Genomic DNA, 25,045 nt, shown 5'->3' with positions numbered 1-25,045 from the left:
GGATATTGAAGCAAACATGGAGTCGCTTGAAGTCTCACGCCGTTAGATTATGCAAATCAGACTGGTTACATGTTAGACATGTAGCTTAGAAAGAAGCAGGTCCATGTTTTATGTTTAACAGATTCACCCCTACCTCACACTGAAATATGCGAGACGACAAGAGAAAAGTGCTGACGAAGAATTTTATAAGCGGTAGTTACTGTTCCTACTTGGAGGTAACATTAATGGACAAGATTTATAATACTACTCACTGCGGGATGATGAGCAGCTGAACCACAAGAATGGACAGGAAGATAAAGAAGGAGCAACAGAAATAAGTGGACAGCATACGGTCCCTCTCCTTCGAGTACTGCAACACAAGATACGCAGGGTGAGAGGAACTAAGGAAAACCTGAGACAACAGGCAGTTTCTGCCACAGCGTATTAACGTGGGTAACATATTTTGGTACTTGAAAGACCGACTCACCTTGTCCTCGATGTCAGGGCGCCGGAAGGTGAGAAGAAAGGTCTTGCAGTGCTCTGCCCGAAGTCGGTCAATGCTACGTGCGTCAATAGCCCTCATCAGGTACTCGTTCACCTCATCCTCAGGGTCTTTCTCCTCTAGGCCCTCTCCAAACCCCACCCTGAGGAAGAGTGTATGTTTCTTAGTGATATATCAACTGACTGACTGACTGACTGACTGATAAATTTACTGACCAACTATTGTAAGGTTATCTTGGTTAGATAGTCATTCTCTCACAGATTGACTTATCTACCGACAGACCACCTCACCAAAAATCAAGCGATGAGTGCTACAAAGTTGATCTATACTCACTTGGTGTGCTTGCCATGCTGTGAACCATGGCCCATAACGCGCAACTCCTTTGAGATGCTTCCATTCATTGAAAAGCTGTTGGCTGGCCGTTTGGTCTGTAACATAGGAGCCAAAGGCAGCAGGATAGTACAATGCTGAACCGCACCGTTAGTATCACCGCTGTAATTGTCCAAGTCTCTGATTTACTGGATAACATGTAAATTGTATCTGTTGCAGCCAAGCATAATATTAATTTCTATTAATTTCAGTCTCGTAGGGGATGTAACTGTCCAATCAGAAAATTAATTATGTTATCTCCCGGAACCTCTCTGTTGGGGTACGAGTCGATTTAGGTTCCGGCACAAGGCATTCGGGAGATTATCTGGGCATGGTTAGAAGAGGAGATAAGTTGGACACGGTGATTTGGAGTAAATGGTTCATCATGAAATGAGTTCTACACATTCACCAAGTTCAGTTATGGAGTTAGAGAATTCAAGGTAAACATTTGTCATCGGTTCAGTTCCACCCGCAGTTTCTCAGTTTAATTTAGTGGTTAGCATCCAGTCCAGTAACTTCGTTTCGGAACAGAGATTGAGGACAGAATAGGAATATTGCAAGTGATAAGACAGGATAATAAAAAACATCGATATACATTATCGATGCTTTAGATTATTATTATTAATGTATTATTGATCCCTGTTACTTCAGAGAAATACGTCCAAGTTCTGGTAAATAAATAAGTGAATCAGAAAATTATGACACGTGCAGAAGAGACTTTTGATTCAAAGGGCAAACATTTGCCCCTCCCTTTCATCTCAAAACCTAATCTTTCAGCCTTCTGTTCTGTTACAGCGTTCCTACTCACCCATTACATATACCCAGAGAAAGATCTCAATCATCGAACTAGCACGGAAGAACAAAATAAAAACCCTGAAGAAGGAATGAGCCGATGTAGAATAAAAATATTCCAAAATGTTTTGGTAGATCTGAGTGTAATTAGAAGCAGGCTGACCAATTAATTTGACACCCCTGTGTGATTAATGACAGAATAAATTTGGAACTCCTGACATGATCAAACTATGCTGCTTACCGTGCGGTACGTGTTGGCTGGAACGATAAGAAACGTCTCGATGTTGTGATCGCGCAAGTATGAATTACGCTCCCCGCCATGGCCTGGCTCCACCTCATAGTCGCCATCCAGGTAACGCAGTGTCTCTTTTGTAATGTGAACTCGCCTAGCCAGCAAAGAAGACATGGGGACTGTTAGAGAAGCTGGTAACCATTCAATTAGTAAACAAACTGCCCTCACCCCCTTTTATGGAGCCGTGTTCACAACAACCTGAAAATGCACACTATTCTGAGCCAGATAAATCCAGTTCAGACCTTCAAATATTATTTCTTTTTGGTCCGTTTTAATAATATCCTCCCAGCAGCAAACAAGTTCCCCATGTTGCCTCTCCCCTTGACGTTTTCTGACTATAATTGTGAATGCATTTTTCATCTCTCACATGCTCATTTTATGTCTCACCATCCACGTTATTTTAAATTATTCATTAGCTATTTTCTTGAAATATTCAGATTTATTACTAGTATCTGGAATGAGAACTAAAATCAGCTTTGTTAATTATAATAGAATCTCTTTTTAACAATATCAACTACTACAGGGATTGGGCCTATTGACCGGTTCTGGGACAGTTGTTCAAGGCAACTTGACCTTATTAGTTAGTATTGTAGGGTGTATTTGAGTAGCGAGTGACAATCCCACTGCCTCTGCACAACTTCTACTCACTCCTGGTTTGACTGCCAGAGCCATCTAGCAGTAAAGCAGTGAATCAAGAGAGACTTGGGTGAGAAATGGCCGCTGAATTTTGCTTACGAAACATCTCGTATCATGCTCGTAAGGTTCTTTTACATGGCGTAAATCTACGACATGGGACTGCCAGCTTTACTTCCCCTCTGAAGGAAGTTGTGCTACGAATTTTTATCACCATTAAAAATCCATCAACTTTGGCTGGGCTTGAACCCGCGAACCTTGGGTCCAGTGGCGAGCACACCAACTACTAGTCCACCGAGGGCGACTTTAACAATATATTCTTTGTAATATTTGTCTAAATACTCAGACACAATCAAAAGTTTTCACTCTTCAGAAACCACAACTCTGACGGTGCCTACGTGTAACTGCATGACATCGTGCACCAACAAAATTTCTTTTCTTCTTCAGATGGTGTCACCCAGCACAAACGTTCAAGTTATAAAAGGCCTTTGAGGGGATTTTGAATGGCTTTAATAAACTAAGGTAACACAACCTCCAAAACTCACCCTGGTATGCCGCCACTCTCCATGTAATTTGCAAGCGTGACGTCATTGCTCCAGACATCGAACTGCCATTTGCGGAGGCCCAACACTCCACAATGCACACGGCCAGTGTGAATACCAACCCGCATGTTCACGTTCACACCCATAACATTGCGCACTAGCCTACGGAGAAGAATAATGTCAATAGGAACAGTGTTACACCTCGCGCTTAATGTAACTGCTCTACAAAATGAATACCCTGTAAATGCAGTAAGTATACTTGCGCTATAGCGTCGATCATGTCGAGTCCCATCTCGACGCAGCACTGTGCATGATCGGGTCTGGGTTCTGGTAGTCCCGAGACACAGTAGTAGCAGTCGCCTAGCAACTTTATGCGAAGGCAGTGGTGCTCTGCGGCCAGGCGATCGAATCTGCGCGGGAACATATGATTCGAATGAAGAAGACTTTTCAAATAAAGTAGCAACAGCATACACAAATGTTGACGTGTTACGAATGTATTGGGGAGATACGCCAGCCAGCAATGAAACACCTGTCGGTTACACTTACTCTACGGTTACACGTAGTTGATGGTGAACTTACGCAGGGTTATGTCTGTTTATTTCCTCTGACCTTGAGTGACCAACAAAAGAACCTCCACTTTTCAGACATCACAGAACACATTTTATAACCTTACAAAAATGTACTATAATAGGTTAGAACAATGAGTTTGAAGCACAGAACTTAGCAGAACTACGCAACCAAAGAAACGTATAGGAAAATTTAAATTAAAAATCCAACAGAAAGGAAAGAAAGCAAGATTAATTTTACTCAAAACTCGAACTGCTACAGAGGCTACACCCTTCCGTCCTGCCAACTGGACGCTTCAAACAGGATTTTGTGAAATACGAACATCATCAAAACTTCATCAAACACAATTTCGTCATGGATAGTGACAACACCCTATTACGCAAAAGGACACACAGCCTTGTCTGAACGTAACTGACCCCAAAATCACTCCGCATAAAGGAACGTCAAATGGAAAGCAGCAGGAGAGAGGACGAGATTAAAGGGGTGAGGTAAAGTGCTGGAAAGACGAGATTAAGCAAATGGCGTACAAACTATGAAAGGCGAGCCACATTATCAGCTCTAAACTGTGCCTTAAATACAAACACGGATGAGGTGGTCCGATACCTGGCAAAGAGCTCGTTCAGCAGGCGTACCAACTCCTCGGCCGTGCACTGGTCCGAAAGACTCGTAAAGCCGCAAATATCAGCAAACAGTATGCTGCAACACAAAACAGCACTTCACTTCAGAAATCCGCATGGTACAATCCATAGATGACATAACTGTTTTTTAAACCCAGGTGGTTGTCTGCATTCGCCTCTTGTTACAAAGAAATATATTTAGTACAATATAATATGTAAAGAATCGAAATATATAAAGAATCGAATCGAAATACAAAGAATCGAAACTTTAAAATTTCGCAATAATTCCGTCACGACCTCTGTAGCCATAATCTTGAAGAACTAAAGACTAAGTAAAATGCTGTCCCCAGGTTTGCCAATTGAACTATTATCCCGATCATGTAAATTGTGGACTTCTGGTTTATGACACTAGTTAATTTGTAGATAGTTACCAACGTAAGCTAGAAGTAACTTCCTGGTAACCATCACCAAGACTACAAGTCGTCACAACCCATAAAAACATAATTTACGTTTTCACAGCCACAAAAACCTAAATTTCAAGTACCTAGTTCTGATAACAGGTGCCTGCGGTATATTGTAAGCAAACTACACCTATATGGCGGGACAAATATAATATAACGTCGGCCTACTCACCAAGCAAGTCGTCCGAGCAACCGGAAAAATACTGACGCATGGTAAGTAAGGAATATTAAAGTAGAGATTTTAAGTCACACCGGTTCACCGATATTGCCAAAACATGAAAGTGAAAATACCCTACACTTCAGGTACCCATTATTTCATCTTATGATATTCAGCACAGTTGGACAAAAAATACATGATAAGGGGGCGAAGGAGATCTGACAATGTTGCCAACACAAGCACGTTTGTGACATGCGATCTTGTTTAATCCTTAATTGAAGCTAATTCCGATTATAGGATACGTGAATATTAGAAAAAGGTATGGAAGGAACGATATTCGCATAATTTGAGGCCGAGGGAACTCACAAAAAGTACTAACTAATCAACCACGACTTTGTTGTATTATTGTTCACTACTCTTCAGCGTCTAGCAAGTTTCTTCCATTGGAATCCCGATATTTTGTTTGGCTCGTTGATATTTTAAAGTTAAATTAAATCATTATATCCTCATGTTCATATATGACTATCTATAGATTGTCCCTTTACCCATTATGATTTGTCTGACCATCAGCAAATAAAATTGCAGACACATTAAATAAAGTGGATGAACAATTCGTCCCTTCAAACACGTTACTGGCCGAAGTTGGCTACCCTGGAAGAATATCGAGTCTCGAAACAATTCTAACTACGCTCCACAGATGGCTGCAGCTGAGCCGAAACTAAGTTAAGCACCAACGCTAGCCGTGTTTTCAATAACAATACAGACAGAAAACAGCTTTTCGAAACTGTCGCTACAGTAATGAAACAAATACCGCTTACAAACATATTCATATGTAAAAACATGCGTTGAATGCTATTTATTTTGAAATGCATCACGTGAATCGATCGTCGATGGTCTTGTTCAGCATATGAAGACTCTGAATGGATTTTCCGCAAAATCCTCTGATAATGACAGATGTTTTGATAAATATACTGGCTGACCACGCCCGTTGCACATCTCAGGGGTGGTAAAAGATTCAATATTTAGATTATTAAATTAAACGAATTCTGCATGAAGTAATTTTGTTAGAGGAAATAAATAAACGTAAAGATTTTGGAATGACACACGAATATAAGTAGATTAGACGTCGTATTTCGTCGTAAACAAGTAAAACTCTCTTAGACATGTGAATCAGATCAAAAAGGAGGCTGTAGGCTGTTATAAAAAACTTTCATCATTTAAAACGCCGTATACACTCAAAGTTCTGTTAACGAGCTCTAAGTTTAACTCCATGAACGTTTACGGAACTCCTTAAAATTTCCCGCGTGTGTGCACTTAGGCCAAGGCGTTGAAAATCAGTCACAATTTGCGAGATCGTCCCTGTAACTACACTGCATTACCTGATATCACGAAACGAGACATTCTACAGTCAGTATTTCCGGCCCCATGTACATAAAATGAAGGCATAATAGTGAGGCCGCGTGTTTCATAAGAAAATTACTCAACATATTTAAACGTAGTTTAGTTTTGTGTCTATATTAAAATTTCTCACGTAAATATAATTTTGTTTCCTATCGGCTCAGATGAACATTTATTTGTTTCACAAATAAAATGCTAAAATATAGATCTCACTCGTACAAACTACTTTTTTTTCCAACATCCTTCAGTGTAATGTATATTTAACGAAATTGTAACAAGCTAAATACCAGATTATTTTTTTTATTCAATAAGCGAGTCTCAGCACAAATAATTCTTGAAAAATATCAAGGATAACATTTTTTAAAAAATATTAACTTCAAAGTGGAGTACGTCTTAAACTTCATGATTTCAAAGACTTTGTCTTCATCTCGTTAACTTGGCAAATATCCGGAAAAAAAAATTAAGACAGTAAGCTGGTAATAGAAACACTGCCATGGCCTACTTTATTTAATTTACAATTTACGAACACGAATGTGTCCCTTTAGTAATGAGACAAATACAAAAGTTTAGCCCCCACCCGTCAACATGGATCTCCTAACATTGGATGTCCTCACCTGACGTTCTCGTGGCGCTGGATGTAGATCTTATGGAACATCGTGTCCTTCGGCTTCCCGGCGATGTCCGCCTTCATCTCCATGGCCACGTGGCGCGGTAGCACCGACAGGAGAAGACGTTCCTGGAACACAGATTGAGACATGGAAACTGCGATAGCTAGAGAAATGTTGACAAAATAACAGCGGGCTATGAAGAATATACAGAGCCGCGGTGGTCTAGCGGTTAGAACGCTGGCCTTGTAATCCTGGGGTCTCGGGTTCGATTCCCGGCGGTGCCCGAATTTATAACTTGTGTTGGGCAAGGCCGTGGTCTAGGCAACACGGAGTTTTCCTCCGTGGCATCCCAACAATTACTCCATTCACACACAGAAGAAGGCAATGGCAAACCACTTCTGGATCATCTGCCAAGAACGTATATGAACAGGTCCCAGTCCGAGAAAAGGATGGAAGGATCCTGTTCATATGGACCTGTCGTCAGACAGAACACTAAATAATAATAAGATGAGGTGGTCTAGCGGTTAGAACGCTGGCCTTGTAATCCTGGGGTCTCGGGTTCGATTCCCGGCGGTGCCCGAATTTATAACTTGTGTTGGGCAAGGCCGAGGTCTAGGCAACACGGAGTTTTCCTCCGTGGCATCCCAACAATTACTCCATTCACACACAGAAGAAGGCAATGGCAAACCACTTCTGGATCATCTGCCAAGAACGTATATGAACAGGTCCCAGTCCGAGAAAAGGATGGAAGGATCCTGTTCATATGGACCTGTCGTCAGACAGAACACTAAATAATAATAACATTTAACCCAATACAAGAAAGCTATCCTGTGTCTCAGAGTCATTGGACTCAGAACAAGATCACTGGTAATTATACAATGTCCAAGACAAGGACCGATGACCTGGGAATGACGATGGATTTCCCACGTGAGGGTGTGGGCGCATTTCTGGTTTGGGTGCACCGATGCGTGAATACCCCGTACGGACACCTCTGGGCGCAGAAACGAACGCAGGAACATTTTACTGTCGTCCAATTCCGATAAAAATTTCAACGTGTCAACAAATTTTAGTAACAATCCCCAATGTCACATTTAATGAAAATACGTACAGTGATTCTCTACGCCGACAGACGGAGTGGACGAAACTGGAAGGCCAACTTCTAGTTATAAACGTACCTAAAAATTAATCACAGATAAACAATTTGTAGAGCTGTTAAAAGGTAAACATTTGTTAGTTTTCGTTGCCGTGAGGGTTGCAACCCAGAACACCATCTTCACAGCTCAAACAACCTCAGATCTCATGGCAAGAGTATCTTGGAGGACACTTGTGGCAAAGGCCCTCGGAATCGAATTACGACGAATGTAAGCACAGAAATAATGCCTTACACAAAACCTTGTTTCCAGTATCTCTAAACCCCTAAGTTTCTTGAAGGATGTTCATGATATATCGTGTCAATGAAATGCAAACCTCGGTTAGTCTCACAATTGAAATAAAAATACATATTCATGTGTTTGTGCACGTCTTCAAACTTGATACCAGGGCAAATCACAAAACAGTGCCGAGATTCAAAGAGGGGGTGAGTCACGGGGTATATAAATACAGATCGTCAACTTCAACAAATGTAATCTCAGGTAACCTAGCCTGAAGACTTACAAATTAACACAACGGGATCTAACAGCCAAAAACATTACAAAAACCGAGAAATATGCATAACATAAAACGTGAAAAGAACACAACACTAAAAAACACGAAATAAAAATAAGAAAATTAAGGGAAAATTAAAAAATAATACTAAGAAATAAACAAAATGAACTTAAATCTTAAAAACAATGGCCAGGAGATCGAAAAAAGTGATATAAAAACGGAAAACCAGAAGAATGAAATAATAAACCAAGAACAAAACCAAAAACAAACAAAGCCTAACCTGAGAAAAGCCTATCCCAACCTAAACTAACATAAACCTTCTTCACCTAACCTCAAAAACCAAACAAAACCTAACCTAGCACAACATAACCTGAAATATCTAAACTTAACGAAACATAACCTAACATACAGGAAACCTAAATTAAACTAACCTAAACTAATATAACCCACCCTATCGCACAATAACCTAAACCAATACAACAAAACATTACCAACCGTAACCTAAAACAACCAAACCCAACCTAACCTAACCTAAACCAATACAACAAAACATTACCAACCGTAACCTAAAACAACCAAACCCAACCTAACCTAACCTAAACCAATACAACAAAACATTACCAACCGTAACCTAAAACAACCAAACCCAACCTAACCTAACCTAACCTAAACCAATACAACCTAACCTAACCTAAACCAATACAACAAAACATTACCAACCGTAACCTAAAACAACCAAACCCAACCTAAATTAACCGAACCTAACCAAACTTATCATAATGTAAACTAAACCGAGGTAACCAACCATAAAAATATTTGAACCAAATCTTGTACCAGTCCTGCCAATGCTAACACAAAACTAATTGTTTAACCAAATACAGAAACGTGAAACGTAAGTTAACGCAAGGCCAGACAGAGTTCTTATATGAGGCTACACACAATTATTCTTCTCACGCAAAAAGGCAATTCATATTTCGGCCTGACACAAACACACGAACGGCGCTGATGCCTTACCAGTTGCGTACAAACCGTATTACCATTTCATCATTCTGCATTGTGACGTGTACGGGAAGGAAGACCGCGGGGGGGGGGGGGGGGGACCTTGTTCCACATCGAATAACAATGGGGCCGTAAGGGCTTCCACATAATTAGATCTGAAAATGAAAAGAACGGTATTCCATTCTCGTGAAACAAGGTTTTTGAGCAACTGCATCCATGGGACCAACAGACACGTTCGCTTTATTCTACCATGTTATGATAATTTTTAAAAAGCAGTTTTCCCTCAAATGTGATTCTTCTTTGTTTCAGCGAGGCCTCAGAATTCAGTTATACGGGTTCGTAACTACAGGATCTCGTCCCCAGAGTCTTGAACGGCCACGGTTATCATCCTGACGAAATAAGAGACGCCATCTTGAAAGCAGAGAAGGAAGCCATTTTATGAAAACTATTACTGACCTCAACGGTTTCACTTGGAACGCTGGAAAATCCCAGTACTTTAATTGTGTAAGATTTTATTGATAGGTGTGATAGATAACTCTAACGAACTAATTAACTAAGCTAGGCGTGAATAATTAATAATAATTAATCTAATAAATGACCGCCGATCACATTGACATCACTATCATAAGACAGGCTCGCCAAATCCAATTCATAATACAACGGAGCGTAAGCCACTGAAGACACTCCAGAACTCGCAGTGTAGCAAAGTTAATAACGCTGCTCCGGTGACTTCGCGCCGCGCGGTAAGGGGATTAAAGCCCTTTCGCGGTCTTGAAGCATGCAGATTTGTAACGGCTGCTACGAGGGCTGTTTAATCATGAATGCGAAAGATTAATTATAATTGCTTACGTCTACTAATTCCAGGCTTCAGCTCAAGATATATTTTCGTTGGTCTAGCTCTCAGTAAATACACATAAGCGTGAATGTTCACTTTGTTTCATTGAAATATAAAATTGTTGTATGCATGTACGAGGTGCGATCGTAAAGTTTCTAGACTGTGTCAATAGAGGGCGAACCGGATGTATTACGAGCTTCTGCCTTTAGGGGGTGCGGCCTACATTCATAGTGAATCAGTGTGCCAGCCGGCATCATCGAATTAGCATTTGTTTCTTAGTTACGGGCGTTTTGGTAGTGCATTACACCGACCCTCCTGCGATTTCGGAATGGCGTGTGCATCAAATTTTGCCAAAGACTCGCCAAAACGGCTACGTATATGTTTGAAATTCATTTTAAACTTAACATTTATTAAAACTTGATATCTGTGGCCGCACATCGTGTATAATTCCAGAACCGAACTACATACAACATACAACAAGGGGAACGAGTTTGACATGAGTGGTCTTCATCGTTTCGACATTGGGGTCATGGACACGAATTTCACTCGAAACATAGATCTTCGTCCGCGTTGTCCCGTGACCGGGCGGCCTCCGATCAAGACGTTTTACCAGGTGGCTAGCTAACAACGTATCTAAACCAAAATAAGTAACCAACTGCCTTCCGTTCTTTAACCCTTTGAAGCCGAAGATCGTCTGAATATTATTTATGAATTCAGTCCGTACCGCGAAGAAAACACCTCACTTAACCATTACAAGTCGAATCAGGCGGTACCACATAAGATTTAACAAAAGAACATCCCGGTCAATGCCTTAAGAACACGAAGGTTTATCGTAGCCTTCAGAAAAGACCGCCATTGAAATCCTGAACAGGATCAACATAACCAAGACCTGTTCCCTGTCACGGGCTCCTTGTCCGGTCTCAGCCTTCGATTACCTGTTGCTGGTTCTCTCTCTGGGTGGTGAGGCGAGCCTCCACACACTGTCGCGTCTCCAAAAACGCCTGTCTCTGCGCCAACTCGCTGGGGTAGTGCGTGAACACGCCCGCGATGTTAGTGCTCGCCAGAAGCACAATGTTAGCCACCACCTACAAACAAACACACGTTCAGACCCACGCACAATCCCCACGTTACCACAGCATTGACATTAAAATGATTCTACTGTGCACATAACATTTTTTAAGTTCGACGTTCGTTATCTTGGATGTAACGTCGCGTTTAGACGTTTAGAGGGAATATAATTCCTCTTTCTTAAGATCACGGCGTTACAATCCAGTAGACCACAGCAGCCATGAGAATTCTAAATTTTATTTGAAAGACAATCAATATAGTGCAAATAATAGAGATTTTTTATTATTTACGTAAAATAAGTGGAATGAGTTTAATAACGGGACTATTTTTAACACGGAAATGAACAGCCATCTGAGGAAGTATAAACTTTTCAATAAAAATCCTGAATTAAATGGAAGGTTTTATATTGTATAAGACTCACAGTAAAAATCAAATCATTTTGAAGCCTCTAACACATGAATCAAAATAACACTAATCTCAATCCTGTGATTGCAGATTCTACTTACGTATTTAAAGGAATATTAAACATATAGGGTTACTGTAGTTGGAAAATTACTATTTTATAAGCAAGGAATATTTTCGTTTCTCGTGTTAAACACTCCATCTCACTGGATAGAAGTCAATTACGATCCGGGTACAACGCCCGGACATTACGGAAGATTTCTGAGAACGTAAATCAACCCAATTATGTAATGCGCTATTATCTGTTCTGTGAAGTGTGTGACTGGTCCGTGTATCCGCTCGCTGTTGTACGAAAGACGCTGCACGTCTCGACGGAAGGCGTGATTGGACAGCCAGATACGAACAAGGTCTGCTCGCCCTTGGCAGTTACACCGCATATCAAATCAATACACAGCCACAAGATACTTCAAATTGTGTGACAGAAGTTTGCTTCTAAAAACAAGACGGGTTGTCATGACAGCAGACTGAGATAAGGCGCACGAGCGATTGATCGAATAATGATGCTAATTTATTTCGTAGGAATGGCTTAATGGAGCATCTACGGAGAAAACATAAAGCGACGAACTCTGGAGCCCAGAAAGATTATGTGCACTACAAAACTTGTTTCTTTATCTACTACTTATTTATAACTAGCTACAGGTAAAGATTTCTGTCTTCTGGGTTGTTGCGCTGTGTAGTCTGTTCGATGTTAACCAACGTTTCAGAGGTCATACTGCCTCCATCATCAGGGCGATGAGTATGAAGATTTCTGTCTTCTGGGTTGTTGCGCTGTGTAGTCTGGTCGATGTTAACCAACGTTTCAGAGGTCATACTGCCTCCGTCATCAGAGTATGAAGATTTCTGTCCTCTGGGTTCTTGTGCTGTGTAGTCTGGTCGATGTTAACCAACGTTTCAGAGGTCATACTGCCTCCGTCATCAGAGTATGAAGATTTCTGTCTTCTGGGTTGTTGCGCTGTGTAGTCTGTTCGATGTTAACCAACGTTTCAGAGGTCATACTGCCTCCATCATCAGGGCGATGAGTATGAAGATTTCTGTCTTCTGGGTTGTTGCGCTGTGTAGTCTGGTCGATGTTAACCAACGTTTCAGAGGTCATACTGCCTCCGTCATCAGAGTATGAAGATTTCTGTCCTCTGGGTTCTTGTGCTGTGTAGTCTGGTCGATGTTAACCAACGTTTCAGAGGTCATACTGCCTCCGTCATCACAGTATGAAGATTTCTGTCTTCTGGGTTGTTGCGCTGTGTAGTCTGGTCGATGTTAACCAACGTTTCAGAGGTCATACTGCCTCCGTCATCAGAGTATGAAGATTTCTGTCCTCTGGGTTCTTGTGCTGTGTAGTCTGGTCGATGTTAACCAACGTTTCAGAGGTCATACTGCCTCCGTCATCAGGGCGATGAAGCCCGCCATCGGCCACGATCCTGAGCCAACTCCATCCATTTGCCATCCTCGCAGCCTCCACCTCCCTAAGATCCATCTTGATGTTATCGTCCCATCTCCTTCTTGGTCTGCCCAGTGGTCGTTTCCTATAAGGATTCCCCACCAAAATTCTGCATGTACCCCTTGCCCACATGCGTTCTACATGTACAGCCCATCGAAGCCTCCTAGATTCCGCTATCTTCACTATGTTACGTGACCTGTACAATTCACGCAGCTCCTCGTAATGTAATAGTCTAAATTCCCCGATTATTTCATTGCTACTAAGTCCAAATATCTTCTTGAGCACTCTGTTTTCAATCACTTGTAATCCACATTCTTCCTTCAAGGTAAGAGAACATGTTTTACAACCATAGAAAACAACAGACAAAATCATTGTTTTATATATCCTGATCTTTAGTGTTCTGGATAGCAAACGAGATGGTAATGTTTTCTGAATAGTTTCCCAAATGTATCTACTCTTAATTTCATCATGAACCTTATTTCTCTGTGTTATTATTGTTCCCAGATACTTCAATTTTTAAATATTTTCAAATTACGTGTTACTTATAATTATGATCCACCACTGTTGCTGATGTTGATGTCTATATTTACCTCCAGGTCCATTTCCTTGCTAGTCTGTACGAGAGTTTCTGCATTCTTGGTTATGATACCCTCACCATCCTCCAACAAATTAACATCATCAGCTTGGTTCAGACCATTCAATTCGAGCCCTTAATGATTCCCTCTAACCTTACTGACGAGGAAGTGGCTTATATAGGCTTAATGATGCTATTTGACAAACTGTGGGAAACTACGAAAAACCTCTGTCAGGGTGATAGATAATCCCGCCGAGAATCTAACTAAATTAATCTCCAAATTAAAGCATTATCGATAACTAAGCGTAACAAATTCAAACCCGCGCTGCAGAACAGTAAACTATACAAATCAATTTCTCCCTACTCTAAAACATTTCGCATTTTAATTCAGAGTTTTAAGAAACATCTGTAAAAATACGGAGGGGCTAGTCGGATTAGCCGAAGTCGCTTGGGACTGGAGCTCTCTAATGGCTGAAGATTTACGTACCCATGTTGCTTATAATTCCCATAAAATAAATTAACAGAAAATTCAATTTAATTAATTAATGCCATGAATAAGAACTGGATAATAGGAACGACCCGTTCTTCAAGTTCCTGAGCATTGGCTTGATCTATAGACATTTTGGTAGGACTCCTTGGACGAGGGATCGGCCCGTCGCAAGGCCTCTGCACAACACAGTGGGATTCGAACTCACGGTCCCAGCGACCAAGCGACACAAGGCCCACGCCTCAGACCACGAAGCACAAAGAATCCTTGCATAAATGCAGTATGCTGTAAAGGCTGATTTTATATCTTACTGTTATCACTGAGATCGTGGTCCTCACCTTCATCTTTTCCACTTCGTAGTTTCGATTTGTTTACGTTCACACATTTAGTATTAACTTGCATTACAATTGTTACTACAAGAAATGTACGACGCTCGCTGCTGTTCTGTTGTTTTCGAAACTCAACGCAGCCAGTGCTTCCCTCTGTCTCGAGCTATTAGAGATACTATGGCGTGAAATGACTGTCTTCTTTTTGAGTTGCACAGCACGTGGCGGCAACATCACAAAAGTTTGAAAATAAAAGTGATAAATACTGGAAATATTTGTTGTTATTTTTCTGCTATTAACCACATCTGTGGAGATGCTACTTCAAAACAGGGTTGGTAAAGAACGGGCTCCACTGCTACCAACCTCTTTTGTCCAGGTTTCTATTCATACTTGAAATATTTGGTTCAGAGGACTTATTTTTACCTGAAAACTTCTCTTAAAATCTTTATGTCTCTTGCAGTCAAATTTACAATAAGAACTACTTATATAGCGCGCAACTAAGAACTTGTCGGGTATCGGAAGACTTAAATCTCCGGGGAACATGAATTTGGGCTTATCTGTGACAGAGTCTGAAATTCCGAAAGTTATATTTTCACAAAGAATGAATCGCACAAATGCAAATTGTTTCAAAATCTTAAAAAAAAAAATTAGCTCAAAACTGCCTCCTAAATAAGACATCTGAAACAAATTTCAATATCAACAACGAACCAAGAAAAGCCGTGAATGAGAAAATATTCAGAAATCATTCCAATACCACAAATTCAGAGAAAAGCAAAGGATGTGACGAGCGTGGGAGCCTGAAATGCAGACGTTCGTTTCTTACGTTCAGAAAGCAAGGCGAGTTTCGGTCTCCCTTACACGAATGTGAAATTTACGTGATCCGTGGATGTCGTAGTACACACAGATTTGCCTTTAATTTGAACACGACATAATATTGGTTAAATGCAGGCAAGATAACCACACAAACGGGGAAGTAGGATTCTTTTTTATAATGCAGTCGTCGAGGAATGAAAGAAAATAGATGTTGGTCGGAATCAGACGAACTTTACTAATGAACAGCTCAGTCCATTAGCGAGCTGATGATTACAGCTTTAAGATAAGGATGATACTTCCGTCATTCGACATGGATGAAAACAAAAAAATGAAGAATTTCTTGCTGGAAAATCCCGAGTGCGTTTACCAACAAAGGTGATAGTACTGTTACCTGCATTCTTTGCTGGAGTACGTGACTTGGCTTCGGTCTCCTTCGTGATGGGAATAATTAAAGTGTGTTCACGCCATGTTCCACTCTAAATATTATTCAACTCCAGAACGGATGATCCAATTTTAATTACATTTAGTACTGAATTTTTTTTTTTTTAAAAGACCACTTTACGTGGGAAAACAATTTTGAGTTTATCTAAAATATTTGCGAAATTCATAAACTGACTTTTTTATTTCACTTGAATCAACATGAAAAATATGTTACGTAAATCGACTTTGGCTCGATAAGATCTGAGGTCAATTGAATAAAATTTTTCTTGGATATTATCCATCGTCTAGTAAATATAAAACGTAAAACGACGTTTCGGAGATGGGGATTAGCTCCATCTAGTGGGCCCAACTGAGTAGGAAGCTGAAGACGGAGATAGAGTCCCATCTCCGAAACGTCGTTTTACGTTTTATATTTACTAGAAGATGGATAATATCCAAGAAAATTTTTATTCAATTGACTCTTCACCATCGTCAAGAAGTTTTAGATTTGATAAGATCTGAGGTCGTCACAACGGTGAGTCCGAATGTGGCCGTGTAGTCTGGTAGATTTCCACCAAAATTTCAGATGCCAGATTCATCGCCCGGATGATGGAGGCAGCAAGGACCTCTGAAACGGTAAAATTCTACCAGACTAAACGGCGCAACAACCCAGAAGCCAGCCATCTTCGATAAACATGCATTGCATTATTAACTACATGTGATAATCGCGATCAAAGATGACGTCCTGCATAGTTCAGTGTAATATGTGTCCTCCTCTTTGCGATACCTTAATTCAATCCACAACGGGTTTTCTCTGTAGTGGAGTGGGGGGCGATGCTATGATTTGAGTTTCGTGACCCCGTGGGAGTACAGCATTGGAAGACCCCGGATGCCTTATTGAGTAGCCACTCGCAGAGGGAATTCACATTGGCTAACCAAAACACAAACACGATTTCGTATTCTGAGTGTTGCTAACTCGAGGTACGACGTACACGTGGACAGAGACGCAAATTGTCAAACACTCGTAGTCTAAACAGACGAGAACACTAAAGTCATATGAATTAAATTACATCGTAGTTTTAATTCATAAGCGTCTGGAGTGAGTCTACACTTAGGCGACTATTTGCGAAAAAACTTAACAAAAATAAAATAAATATCAATATTTTACGCATTTAATTAGTTTTAAATTCAGAAAAATGAGTTATTTTAATATGGCTGTCTTCTGGGACGTTGCGGCGTGTAATCTAATAGACGTTTCAGAGGAGATTACTACCTTCATTACCTGATGCCTTGAGAACCTCAGATGTCATCAAGTAAGTTATTTACTTTAATTATCTCAGAAAAAAACTAAGTACATGTTAGCATCTCGTCATCAGAAGACAGGCGGGCAAAATTATCTTAGGGTGGCTAACAAATCCTTTGAAAGTTTTACAAAGTTCAAATATTTGGGAACAAAAATCAAAAATCAAAATGATACTCGTGAGGAAATTAGGAGGAGATTAAATTCCGGAAATGCTTGCTACTTCTCAGTTCAAAATATTTTATCTTCCCGTCTGGTTTCTAAGAACCTGAAAATTAAAATATACAAAACAATAATCTTGCCTGTTGTTTTGTATGGGTGCGAAACATGGTCTCTCACTCAGAGGGACGAACACAGATTGCAGGTGTTTGAGAATCGGGTGTTGAGGAGGATATTTGGGCCTAGGAGAGAAGACGATGGGGCGTGGAGAAAACTGCATAATGACGAGCTTAAAAATCTGTTTCCTCCCCCAATATTGTCAGGGTGATTAAGTCGAGAAGAGTGAGATGGGCGGGACATGTAGCGCGCATGGATGGGACAAGAGGTGTGCACCGGGTACTGGTTGGGAAACCTGAAGGGAAGAGACCGCTGGGGAGACCTAGACGTAGATGGGAGGATAATCTCAGGCGGGATCTATGGGAGATAGGAGTTGAAGGAGACTGGATTTTGTTGGCCCAGGACAGGGTCCGGTGGAGGGCTTTGGTTAATTCGGTGATGAACCTTCGGGTTTCATAAGCCATCTGGTTGGTTGGGTCCACTATTTGGGAAGCCTGAGGGGAAGAGACCGCTGGGGAGACCTAGATGTAGATGGGAGGATAATGTCGGGCGGGATCTATGGGAGATAGGAGTTGAAGGAGACTGGATTTTGTTGGCCCAGGACAGGGTCCGGTGGAGGGCTTTGGTTAATTCGGTGATGAACCTTCGGGTTTCATAAGCCATCTGGTTGGATGGGTCCACTATTTGGGAAGCCTGAGGGGAAGAGACCGCTGGGGAGACCTAGATGTAGATGGGAGGATAATGTCGGGCGGGATCTATGGGAGATAGGAGTTGAAGGAGACTGGATTTTGTTGGCCCAGGACAGGGTCCGGTGGAGGGCTTTGGTTAGTTCGGTGATGAACCTTCGGGTTCGGTAAGCCATCTGGTTGGTTGGTTAGTTAGTTGGTTAGTTGTGCAGTGTGAAATGTGCGGGTATTTGAATCTGTCGCCGACAAATTCAATGTCAGTAAAACAACATTCTAAGGTCCAGTGTCTGCTAGTTATCCGATAACCTCCTTACCAAAAGTTCACCAACTATTCCCCTAATATTATATTGTATACCCCTGAGATAGAAGTCGTACGTACTAACATAATAAAATATCTGAGCTAACCAATCACGCAAACAGCTGAACTCATCCAGCTACAGAGATGTTTTCAAGAGACTTTTGGGCTAAGAAATTCAACCGAAACCTAATGACTTTACGTAGACAGGCTTCACAATGTAGCTATCCAGAATTGCTTAAGTTTACACTACAAAGATAATAATGCTCAGAGAGAGGATTTCTTTTTCGCCCATTAAAAACATTTATAAACAAGATACTATCTTCTGGGTTAACATTAATAAAAGATTACGAGGATGAAACTTGGAAATTTTGATTGGTAGACAAATGTCGCGAGCCCCAGGGATATTCTCCTTCAGACATGATTTATTCATAATTTTCGAAGCCACTGAAAACCTGAACACGATCCCTCAACAATCTTAGAACCACCCCTCAAATAGGTTCCTGTCACCCTTTAAACCCTAGTGACAATTCGTAATTCTGCAATGTGTATTTATACGTTTCGTGTGATTCTCGCTGTAAAAATCGATTATTTCCGTAAACAGTATTAACCATTTGATGTTTCTAATGGTAAAGCGTTGTGTTTTCTTTGCGGTACGGACTGAATTCTTAAATATTCTTCTGGTGAGTTTTGGCTTCAAACGGTTAAACCTGTTATTATTTCGTCTAAGGGTCCAATAAAACTTCCGAAACGCCTCACATCCCAGTACAAAAACCAATCTTCTTCTTTATTACGCCATCTCCTGTACAGGAGATTGGCGACAGGTCCATATGAACAGGATCCTTCCATCCTTTTCTCGGACTGAGACCTGTTCATATACGTTCTTGGCAGATGATCCAGAAGTGGTTTGCCATTGCCTTCTTCTGTGTGTGAATGGAGTGATTGTTGGGATGCCACGGAGGAAAACTCCGTGTTGCCTACACCACGGCCTTGCCCAACACAAGTTATAAATTCGGGCACCGCCGGGAATCGAACCCGAGACCCCAGGATTACAAGGCCAGCGTTCTAACCGCTAGACCACCTCATCTTATTATTATTTAGTGTTCTGTCTGACGACAGGTCCATATGAACAGGATCCTTCCATCCTTTTCTCGGACTGGGACCTGTTCATATACGTTCTTGGTAGATGATCCAGAAGTGGTTTGCCATTGCCTTCTTCTGTGTGTGAATGGAGTAATTGTTGGGATGCCACGGAGGAAAACTCCGTGTTGCCTACACCACGGCCTTGCCCAACACAAGTTATAAATTCGGGCACCGCCGGGAATCGAACCCGAGACCCCAGGATTACAAGGCCAGCATACAAAAACCAACATGGAAACAAAAAAAACTGCATTCTATAAGTCACTGAAATAGATCAACGATAAAATGTACCAAAGCAGAGAGAGACAGAGAGAAGAGAAAAGGATAGAATGCGACTCTAAATCAAATCTACGAATAACACAAAGATGCAGATCTTGGCTTACAGAATACTGCTAATGACATCAAAGTCAACAATTATTCACGGGCTGAATTCTGAGGGAAAAAACTATTGTATAAACGAAGAAAGGTGACTGGATTCTGTGTTTAAATTACACACGAAAACTAATGATTCTGAAGATATGTATACATCATCTGCGAAAGCCAAGTTGGACCAGAAAACTTGTTCTTTATTTTCGGTTTGTATAATATCCCCTTCAGTTTCTCTGATGATTTGTGTGCGATGCATTTGAAGGAAGTTTAAGGGAAGTGGTCGTGGCAAAGTTTGAGGTCCTCTTCTGGAAATTTCCCAGAGGGTCTGACTAAAACCATAGAAAATTAAGGATATCCGGTCTCCGGGACAAGATTTGAGCCCGGAACGTCTGTAACACCAAGAAACAAAAAGTACTTACTCTGAATTCACGGATCATCAAGACCTTGAGACAAAGCTCCCCTCCCTCGTCGCCTAGACGCGTCGTTTGTCAAGTGTCTCGGAATTTCCTTCCTTTCGGGCAAAAGGTTTTCTCGCTTTAACTATTTTAAACCAAATTTCGCAGAAAGCTCAAGATTGTTTCTCATCCGTAGTCTTACCACACACGTACTCCACCAAATTAACTTGATAATTGTATTCATAATATCTTTCTTGGGCTTGTTCATTGTGTCACAACTCTTTATTTTAAATGGCTGACGTAACTTTGCTGGTTTTCAAAATTCTTTGCTTAGTGTCGATTAAGTGACTTATGATACTGCCTGCTTTACATACGAATCTATAATTAAAGGATTTATCACTTCTGCGTGCCATCCAATTGCACGAATCAAAACTCTCGGCAGGCTAATTGCGAATACAATTTCACACCCACTGTCTTTTGTAACTGAAAGAACATTTAAAGACTGTCATAACGATAATTAACTTTAAATTTTAATATTTTCCGTCAAATCACAATTTTTTAATAAGATGATAAAATGTTTAAAATATCATTTAAATATTTTATATTTTATCATCTTATTAAAAAATTGTGATTTGACGGAAAATATTAAAATATTAACTTAACTCACAATATGACGCAAATATACTACCTTTTAAATTTTAATAATTTTAATAAATAGCCTATGGAGTGTACTTGTTTATATTACATGTATTTCGTTGTATTATATTATATGTATTTTGTCGTAATTGTAAAGTGTAAGGACCACTGCCACCGGGTACAAACCCAATTGTAGTAAATAAATAATAATAATAATAAAGTATATTTAGAAATGATCTAATAAAACAAATGTTAACATACATTATATTCAGCTTATAAACAAAAATAATTCTTTTATATTCTTTGGAAAATTATGAAAATAATATTTCTAATATTTTCAGGACCGGTGGGAGAAAAAAAAACCCTTTCAGATTTCGAACCGATCGCGTCGCATTGTTTGTGAAACGCTGGTTTAGGAAAAGATAACATTTTTATATCGGACATTTATCAGACAGCAGGGAGCCATGGCGGAACTGACAGGTGGCTCGTAACAGTTAACAGGTGGCTGGGACACGAACTAAAAAAAAAAAAGTAGAGAACTTGAATGCCAGCTTCGTTACTCGTTTGTTTCCCCTTGCTGGAGCCCACTGTCGCTATGGGCACGAGAGTTACTATTCTATCCGACTTATAGCAAGTGGACAGACGATAAATACGTCACACGGCTGGTGCTTTTGTCATCGACCAGAAGGTTTAATCGATTAGAAACGAGAGTCGTAAATTCTCTCCTTCAGTCGGAGGGTGTTCATGGCGTCACCTTGAGCCCTGCATCCAAATGCAGCACAAGGGAATAATGGTTAATCAACGGTCTCTCTCCGTCTGTCCATTCGCCAAAGATAATCGACAATTTTTGATTAGGCTGCACACGACACAAATTTCTGCAATAAAAATTGCCAAGAAATTCTAATTTCGATCCGTAAAACATGTGGTGTGGAAAAGTATAAGTATTCTTAAAATTTTGAGTAGTACTTTCTGTTTTTAGTATTTTCCTGAATTAAATAGAAAAGCTCTATAAAATTTTAATTTGTTTTTTTTAAAAGTAGACAGATGTATACAACGGACGTAAAATTCCGAACTTTAGAATTCGCTCTGACGTTGCAGAAATGAGACAATCAATTTCGCCATGTTTTTAAAAAAAAATTAAAAATCGGGAACGTCTCAACGAATTTTCATAAAACTTGACACTGGAGCTTTTTATTAAAGTCTATCGAACTTGACAAACTTTGATTAAAACAGGTCGAAAATAACGGGAACTTAACGTTAATATCTACAAGTGGAAGTGACTTTGGGGGATCCCGAGCCAAATATCTCGCCTTCTTAACCACACGGGTGAATCCAGGTAATTAAGTTATCATCCATCCATTCACGCAAAGGTCAGTCCTCCCAGGCGAGTCTGACGTCACTGGTGTTATTCTGAAAGGTCACAGGTAATGTTTTGACGCAACAAACAGCCCTCTCTTCAACAACTACTTAGGTTATTGTAAAATTATTTAGGAAGTAAAAATTTAGTGTCATTAACAGGTTTGTGACGTTATGCGTAAATTACGCAAATTGTTTGTTATGTTATCGTAACATATAATAAAATTGTTTCAGTAAAGTCATATCTTGGGTGGCAACTTTTACTAAAACAACTTACATAATATAATCTATGTGTAAACACATTGCTCAGTCATGACGTCAGAAATTCTCATTGTATGTCGGTAAATGGGCGAGACTCAGTGAGCTGTCTCGTTGTGTTTACCTACAGTAGATACGTTTCTGCAACAAATGAACATCAAAATGAGGAACTGTATTCTCCCTATTGAAATATCAACTCACGGTCATTTTTATACCCAGTAACTTAAACCCACTGTACGCATTATCAACACTCACACTTTAACTGCATGTTAAAGTTATATCACTATCGACTGACGCAATATTACTATCGACTATCAGCTATCGACCAGTTACCATTATTATTCGACTATCAACTATCGACTATCGACCAGTTACCATTATTATTCGACTATCAACTATCGACCAGTTACCATTATTATTCGACTATCAACTATCGACCAGTTACCATTATTATTCGACTATCAACTATCGACCAGTTACCATTATTATTCGACTATCAACTATCGACTATCGACCAGTTACCATTATTATTCGACTATCAACTATCGACTATCGACCAGTTACCATTATTATTCGACTATCAACTATCGACTATAGACCAGTTACCATTATTATTCGACTATCAACTATCGACTATCGACCAGTTACCATTATTATTCGACTATCAATTATCGACTATCGACCAGTTACCATTATTATTCGACTATCAACTATCGATCAGTTACCATTATTATTCGACTATCAACTATCGATCAGTTACCATTATTATTCGACTATCAACTATCGACTATCGACCAGTTACCATTATTATTCGACTATCAACTATCGACCAGTTACCATTATTATTCTACCTCTCCCATGCTAATACAGATTCATCTCGAACCTGGACTAGTGAGCTTCCTCTGGTCCTGAAAAACATGTCCTCAACAGAGAGTGACACAAAATTAACAAAATATCATCCCAATTTATTTCTGTAGCACAAATACTAGGTTGCTTTCCTTTAGAAAAAAAGTGATCTCAGTTTGGCGGACGCCTACCACGATCTGAAGTGTGATGCGTTGGAAAAAAGTTTCCTTACTTTCTAAACTTCTTTCTGTGGGGGGAGTGGAGAAAATATTACGTATAGTGAAGTGGGCGTGCTATTGGCTGTTAGTGCAGATATCGGGAAGTATACAGTGCCATTACTAGGTGACAAATTGGACGTGCGTTCTGAAAGAAGGATTCAATAATCACCATGAGTGTCAGTAGTTCCGTTACGACGATATGTTGTAGTGCAGAATACCAACATGAAGGAAGTGCTGATAAAGTCATCATTTTTTAGTTACACTCGCCGTCTTATTTCCGAAATGCTTCCGGATTTCAGGAGAAGGATGAGGGGTTAGTGGCGGGAAAACTGCACGGCCTCGTAAGACGAACCACTGACAGGGTCGTTTGAGAATTGGTTTACAGCATCCAAAATTCTCTGTCTCTGACGCCTAAATTTCATTTGATTCATTACTGGTATCCAATGGCAAACGTCTGATTAAAATGATTTTCAAAAACGTAGCTGGGTAAGTGTTTAAAATCGAATCAATTCGTGCTGAGTGTTTCCCGACAACGAATGGCAGACACTTGTCTCTTTCATCTGTCTATAAGTCACAACAGAAAATATGCCAGAATCTTACGGAGGCATTTTGAGGGATTTCTGTGCAATTTCCGATCGGCGCACGGAACAATGACGTCACGTTGGAAAATTCGGGAAATAAAACAGGTGTAATTCGGAAAAAGGGGTTTCCATACCATAATCAAGACAGTCAAGGACTGTTATTTATACTGTAACAACAAGCATCAGATAATGCCCTCTGTTTTTAGCCGATGCGAAACTACGTGTAGTTTATGGTGGTAATCTTTGACTCACAGTTATAGAATCGCTATAAAGAGGAACCAGGTTCAAGACTCAGTTAACTCTCCTTCGTATTATGATTCCATTACATTTGTCTCGTCCCCCAAACTATTTCAGTCCACATATACGTTCATCAACATCAGAGTATTATACGAGACACTGTACCAAAAAAGTTCTGCATAACGCGTTCATGTAGTATAAAAGTCGTCGCAACGTGTCGATCAGTTCATCTCCCACCAGAGGGCACCATCGCCACGACGCAGGAAATTGTTTCCCGGGAAAAAGGGGGAACAAGAGAAATATAGAGATATCATATGATTATCTATAAATAAGGCGGCTGTCTCCCTAGATTGGCCTCGAGTCTCCTGCAGACGGTCATGGCAGACAGGCTCCCTTCACGCTGAGTGCACACTCGTTAGTCAAGACGAGACGAGGTCAGACAAGAGAGAAAAGTCCTGACATAAAAATAAGA

The 25,045-nt window shown here is 40.3% G+C and overlaps 1 protein-coding gene across 4 annotated transcripts in view; it reads right to left on the bottom strand.

Moving 5' to 3' along the window:
* Positions 1–25,045, bottom strand: part of LOC110830589 (adenylate cyclase type 6) — a 189,567-nt gene that overhangs the window by 11,015 nt on the left and 153,507 nt on the right. For all 4 annotated transcript variants that reach the window (XM_087346748.1, XM_087346745.1, XM_087346749.1 and 1 more), the window contains exons 6-14: positions 11,331–11,480; positions 6,924–7,045; positions 4,280–4,372; positions 3,373–3,519; positions 3,113–3,271; positions 1,884–2,028; positions 815–909; positions 467–623; positions 252–349 (exon numbers count right to left, since the gene is read on the bottom strand). In XM_087346748.1, coding sequence (XP_087202874.1) covers positions 252–349; positions 467–623; positions 815–909; positions 1,884–2,028; positions 3,113–3,271; positions 3,373–3,519; positions 4,280–4,372; positions 6,924–7,045; positions 11,331–11,480 — 1,166 coding nt within the window. The remainder of the gene's footprint in view (positions 1–251; positions 350–466; positions 624–814; positions 910–1,883; positions 2,029–3,112; positions 3,272–3,372; positions 3,520–4,279; positions 4,373–6,923; positions 7,046–11,330; positions 11,481–25,045) is intronic.

The sequence above is a fragment of the Zootermopsis nevadensis genome, unplaced genomic scaffold (genome assembly GCF_977971745.1).
Source record: "Zootermopsis nevadensis isolate Lab colony 2312 unplaced genomic scaffold, Znev_1.0 Znev_ptg000010l, whole genome shotgun sequence".
NCBI lineage: Eukaryota > Metazoa > Arthropoda > Insecta > Blattodea > Termopsidae > Zootermopsis > Zootermopsis nevadensis.
Note: the sequence above shows the minus strand (reverse complement) of the source record. Positions and strands in the feature narration are given on the sequence as shown.